At 60.1% G+C, this 5,550-nt stretch overlaps 1 protein-coding gene across 1 annotated transcript in view; it reads left to right on the top strand.

The window, feature by feature from the left end:
* The window catches only part of RRP12 (ribosomal RNA processing 12 homolog (S. cerevisiae)), a gene marked incomplete at its 5' end in the record, with an annotated part of 9,659 nt that extends 4,119 nt beyond the window's left edge, over positions 1–5,540 (top strand). Inside the window, 19 exon segments of the mRNA XM_008938454.1 lie at positions 56–278; positions 374–528; positions 882–949; positions 1,143–1,236; positions 1,467–1,625; positions 1,762–1,842; positions 1,925–2,030; positions 2,158–2,265; positions 2,373–2,530; positions 2,804–2,895; positions 2,987–3,090; positions 3,093–3,132; positions 3,279–3,451; positions 3,578–3,694; positions 4,005–4,054; positions 4,334–4,412; positions 4,652–4,719; positions 5,080–5,162; positions 5,368–5,540. Coding sequence (XP_008936702.1) covers positions 56–278; positions 374–528; positions 882–949; positions 1,143–1,236; positions 1,467–1,625; positions 1,762–1,842; positions 1,925–2,030; positions 2,158–2,265; positions 2,373–2,530; positions 2,804–2,895; positions 2,987–3,090; positions 3,093–3,132; positions 3,279–3,451; positions 3,578–3,694; positions 4,005–4,054; positions 4,334–4,412; positions 4,652–4,719; positions 5,080–5,162; positions 5,368–5,470 — 2,061 coding nt within the window.
* Between the last annotated feature and the right edge of the window lie 10 nt (positions 5,541–5,550).

The following is a 5,550-nucleotide window of genomic DNA, read 5'->3' as shown; positions in this document are numbered from 1 at the left end:
CAGTGGCAGGTAATGAGTGTCAGGGAGCCCTGCTGTGCTTTACCTGTGGTGTCAGGCTGGGGAGCACGCCTTGGGTGAAGAGTGCTGGCCTCCCACTTCTTTCTTTGTCTCCCAGGTCTGGACCCTGCTGCCTGGCTTCTGCACCCACCCAACAGATGTGCTGGGGGCCTTCAAAGGGCTGGCCCGCACCTTGGGCATGGCCATCAGCGAGCGCCCAGACCTCCGCCCCACCGTGTGCCAGGCCTTGCGCACCCTCATCCACAAAGGCTGTGAGACAGGTTGGTGGGGGACAGACCCTCTTGGTGGGTCCCTGTCCCCTGTGGTGACCCGGAGAGGGGGGAGATCTGATCTATACCCCGTGTTCTATCTGTAGATGCGGAGCGGGCTGAAGTGGGTCGCTTTGCCAAAAACTTCCTGCCCATCCTGTTCAACGTGTACAGCCAGCCCGAGCAGGACGGGGGCAGCAGCGCTCAGCGCCGCTCTGTGCTGGACACTGTCCGTGCTTACCTGACCATCACTGACCCCCAGGTGAGGGGGACCTGGGGCAATGGGGTGGGATGTCATCTCCCAGTCTGATGGGGCTTTGGCAACTGCCTGACTAGAGAGGACAGTAAGAAAGAAACTGAGCAGAGAGCAATCCTTTGTATATTCGTGGGGAGGGAGCCCTTCACAGCCAGTGGTGTGACATTTCCCAGTCTCGCAGCTGTATCTGGCGCATCGTGCACAAGCCCTCTATGAATTTGTATAGCCCTTTTTGGACTTGCCTTGTGCTTCTGCTCTCCACAAAGTCTTGTGGCAAGGTGTTTGCTGGGTGGATTGCACTCTTGTAAAAGCACTACCTTCTGTCAATTCTGATTGTGTTCTGTCTGCTTTCCCTGCAGATGGTTTGTGGGTTCCTGCAGAAAGCCAGTGTGAAGCTGACCAGTCCTGAGAGCTCAGAGTTTACCAGGTAACACACAGAGCCTGATGCTAAGGTGTAAAGCTGCTGGCTTCCTCCTGGTGAGCAGCACTAGGGCACTCATACTGTCCTGTGTGAGATGTGCCACTCTCATGCATCCAATGAGACTTGCAGCTGGAGTCCCAGCTCGGTTGGGTAGCGTTGGTAATGCTGCTGTTACCCACCTGCATGTCCTCTGCTGCAGACTCTCCATCCTGGACCTGGTGGTGGCAATGGCACCTTATGCTGATGAGCAGTCTCTGGACTCCTTGTACCGCACCATCCAGCCTTCCCTCCAGGTAAGATGTCCCCCAGCCCTGACAGATGCGGAGAGTACTGTGGGGCACCTTCTCCTTCCTGACAGCTTGGACCTGTGCTCTGGGGTGCTGCGTAGTAGCTGAGCAGCTGCTATAGGTAACAGGTCTCTGCTGGGCGGGACAAGATGCTGGGGGGGTTCCTTCAGACGCCGTGGTGAGGGGCTGGCTCAACAGCGTTGCCAAGCGTTGGGTGGCGTCTGCTGTTCCCACAGAGCAAGGAGCACAGCATGCAGAAGAAGGCGTACCGTGTGCTGGAGGAAGTGTGTGCTGCCCCCCACGGCCCCTGCCAGGCCTTCGTCCGCTCCCACCTGCAGGATCTGCAGGCGGCGCTGCTGGACTCCCTCAAGAGCGCGGCGTCCCCGGCCAAGAGGGTGAGGGCACGGGCTGCGGAGGCGGAGCTGAGCCGCTGCTGGGAGGAGAGGGGAATGGAGCGGAGGGCACAGCATGGGGCAGGCCGCTGGGTGTGCATCCCTGGGTGTCCCAGTGCTGGACTCTTCCTTTCCCCAGCCCCGGCTGAAGTGCCTGTGCCACATTGTGAAGCAGCTCTCTGCGGAGCACGAGCCCTTCGTCACCGCCCTGGTCCCAGAGGTGAGCGTCGTCCCTGGGGGAACACAGCGGGCTCTGGCCGTGGGAGTCACAGCAGTGACATGATGTGCTCATGTGCCTCCAGGTCATCCTGTGCACGAAGGAGGTCTCGGTGGGGGCCCGCAAGAATGCCTTCCTGCTGCTAGTGGAAATGGGGCATGCCTTCATCCGCTTCGGGCCCACCCCCGAAGGTGAGCTCTTGCTCTGCTTGCTGCAACACCAGGATGATCAGACCCATATCCAGCAACCCACTGAACCAGGCCAGAGGTGCTGCTGGGTGAGGGATGAGCAGAGGTCTGACTTGTCCTCTTCTTGTAGAGGCCATGCAGCGATTCCTGCTCCTTGTCTATGCGGGGCTGACGGGCTCTGTCACCATGATCAGCTGCACAGTGCTGGCACTGACCCGCCTGTTCTTCGAGTTCAAAGGTGAGCTGGAGGAATAGGGCCAGGACAGGGGGGTGAAGCAACACCCTCCAGCTAAAGGTGGGTGCTGGGAGGAGGCTGGCTGTGGCTGAGCCCTGCTGTGATTGCAGATCACATGGAGCTTAGTGTGGTGGAGCAGCTCCTGCAGAACATCTGCCTGCTGCTGGCTTCCCGCACGCGGGATGTGGTGAAGGCAGCCCTGGGCTTCCTCAAGGTCACACTGCTGCTGGTGGACACCAAGATGCTGGCCAAGCACGTCCAGACAATGGTGAGATGGTGAGGAGGGTGGTGGGGCAGAGCTGGGGTTGCCTTGAACACGGTGGCTGAGAAGGCAGGTCCCTCCCCTGAATGCTTGCATGGATCTGCCAGCAAACCCCTATGAACCAGCCCTGCCAAAGCAGGGAGATCTCCCCATGGCCCTGCCTGGGTGGGGTGTGGGGAGATGGCAGCAGGGTGAGCAAGGTGTCTGTACAGGGGAAGGTTGGGTGGCTGGGTGCCCAGGGCAGGGGTGCTTTGTTCTCAAGGGTCTGTGTCCTGACAGCTGGAGGCCGTGGGGAACCTTTCAGACGACATGAGACGCCACTTCCGTATGAAGCTGCGAAACCTCTTCACCAAGTTCATCCGCAAGTTTGGGTGAGCCAGGGGCTCCTAGGGGAGCAAGGGAGCTCACTGTGAAGCGGCGGGGGAGAAGGTGGGTGCTGATGGCTCTCTGTGTGCTCCTCAGCTTCGAGCTGGTGAAGGGGCTGCTGCCGGCCGTGTACCACAAGGTGCTGGTGAACATCCGCAAGGCAGAAGCCCGGAGCCGCAAGCAGCGCGCCCTGAGGCGGGCTACGAAGAGGAGGCACCGCCAGCACAGCCCCGGGGAGAGAGGTGAGTTGGGCTGGGGTGAAGGAGCAGCCCTGTCAGATGTGCTTAGCTGGTGTCTCTAGAGATGCTGGGGACACCTCCCGGGCTGCTGTGGGGTCTGCACCTCTGGGTTTGTTCCTTTTGCATCATCCTCTCTGCCTTTTGCCCAGCATGGAGGAGATCCTGGCTGACTCCGAGGATGAGGAGGAGGAAGAGGAGGAACGGCAGCGGAGCAAGGAGTGGAGGAAGCAAGCACGACAGAAGGGCCAGGCCTGGCTGAAGGAAGGGGAAGAGGATGAGCCCCTCAACTTCCTGGACCCCAACGTGTCCCAGCGGGTGCTGGGTGAGGAGCAGAGCTTGGGATGTGGCTGGGGTGGGGTGGATGGGGCGGGAGCTGGTGTGATGTGCAGAGGTCCTGGGGGTACCGCTGCCCCCAGGGGCGGGCCCTGACCTATCTCTCTGTGAGCAGCCACCAAGCCAGGCCTGAAGCGGTCCAGAGGAGTTAGCCACGACTTCCAGGTGTCTGAGGACGGACGCCTGATCATCCATGAAGAGGAGGAGGATGTGGACGATGCTGAAGCCCAAGGTACTGCCTGGGCTGGGGAAGGGGACATGCTAGCTTTGCTCTGATACTTCAGAAGGTTTTCTTCCTGACACCCGTATGTGAGGGGAAGTGGGTTGGTGTGGCCTTGTGTCACACCCGGTGACTCTCTTCTGTGCCACTGTCACCCAGGGGAGGCAGCCCCTTCCATCACCAGGAGTGTGCAGGAGGGGACACAACCACCAGTGCTGGTTTGGCAGGGGCACCCTGTTCCCACAGCCCACTCCAGGGGCTGGCACAGTGCTGAGGTCTCCTGCACCAACATCCTCCACTGACCTCTTGTCCTGTATCACAGGAGCAGACAAGGAGATGGCAGACGTGCTGCAAGATGTGGGTCTCCGCAGTGTGAGTATGGAGCTCATGGTCCTGAGGAGATGTGGGGGAACTTGGGTGTGCCAAACCCCAACCTGTGCCATGACAGCTGCAGCTCTGCCTGAGAGGCCAGTGGGGACATTGCCAAGCACTACCTGCTTGGGTCTGGGAGGCTGGCTGTGGACAGGGACATGCGCAGGCAGCCTGGAATGTTTCTGGGCCCCCAGGGGAGGGAGCAGGAGGTTGGGGGTCTGTGGGAGTACAGAACTGTAAGGCCAAACCAAGCTGCAGGGTCCCTACTACCTTCTGCAGAAAAAAAGCCAGAAGCATCGGTTCAGAGAAGACCCAGATGATGATGAGCCTGAGACTGGGACCTACCCTCAGTACAGAGGTAAGTCCTCCACCTGTGCCCAGTGTGGGGCTCCCCAGGGGGCCAGAACCATGCACCTGTCTTGCTGGGCTGCTTCAGGACAGCTGGTGCAGAGATCTTTGTGCATGGGAAATGGCCACCCAATCTCTGCTGTCCTTACAGCCAAGAGCTGGAGCCAAAACCAGGAACAGCTCCCCCAGCCTGAACTGGGAAGGGGGAGCCCTGGGACCCCCTTCTAACACATACTCCCTCTTTTCCAGCTGGAGGCTCTGGGATCCACCGGCGGCTGGACAAGGAGCCAGCTTTTGGTGCAGAGTACAGATCCAAGGTGAGTGACCCAGGGGGTCTTGGGGCTTGGGTGGGGGATGGGCTCGAGCATGAAGCATCGCTTGTTCGCTGGGCATCTGGTCCAGTAGCGCCAAGGCTGGAGGGGATCTCTGCTCCAGGAGGAGTTGCCAAACAGTACTGGTGAACATTTCCAGTTCATCGTGGCTGCCAGTTCCTGCACACTGCTCAAAGCAGGTGTCTGTAGCATCATCTGGGTGGGAAATCAGCTCCCAGGGCTGTGCGCTCAGCTGGCACCCTACTATAGTGTAGTCTTTGGGATGATTGGGTGCCAGGGTCACAGCAGCACAGCACACGTGCATCTCCCCTGGTGCTGCATCTTCTATGTCACTGTCTCCCACAGAAAGGTAAAGGTGACGTGAAGAAGAAGGGCCAGCTCGACCCCTACGCCTACATACCCTTGAGCAGAGCTAAACTCAACAGAAGGTGAGGCTAGCTGGGAAAGGCGCAGGGTCGGGAATGGGGCCAGATCCTGGACTGGATCCTGCTGTTTGCTGTTATGGCTTTTTTGTGGCTCTGGCAGCTCCCTGCCAGCCTCTCTGCTGCTCCCTGCAGAGCTTGGAGCATCCCTGTGCGTTTGGTGTGCCCAGTTCCCGCACTAACCCAGCCTCTTGCTCCTTATCCTCCCCAGGAAACGGGCAAAAATGCAGGGCCAGTTCAAGGGCCTGATGAAGGGAGCGCAGCGCGGGGCCAAGGCTGGGCGCAGGAACCGTCTGAAGGCCCAGCGCCCCTGAGGAGCCTCGGGGGCTCGGCCTGCACCTGCCCGAGGACCGACTGCACCCTGTGGTCTCTGGTCACCGGGGGACAGCGGCTC

Source organism: Merops nubicus, unplaced genomic scaffold (genome assembly GCF_000691845.1).
Source record: "Merops nubicus isolate BGI_N331 unplaced genomic scaffold, ASM69184v1 scaffold29434, whole genome shotgun sequence".
NCBI lineage: Eukaryota > Metazoa > Chordata > Aves > Coraciiformes > Meropidae > Merops > Merops nubicus.
Note: the sequence above shows the minus strand (reverse complement) of the source record. Positions and strands in the feature narration are given on the sequence as shown.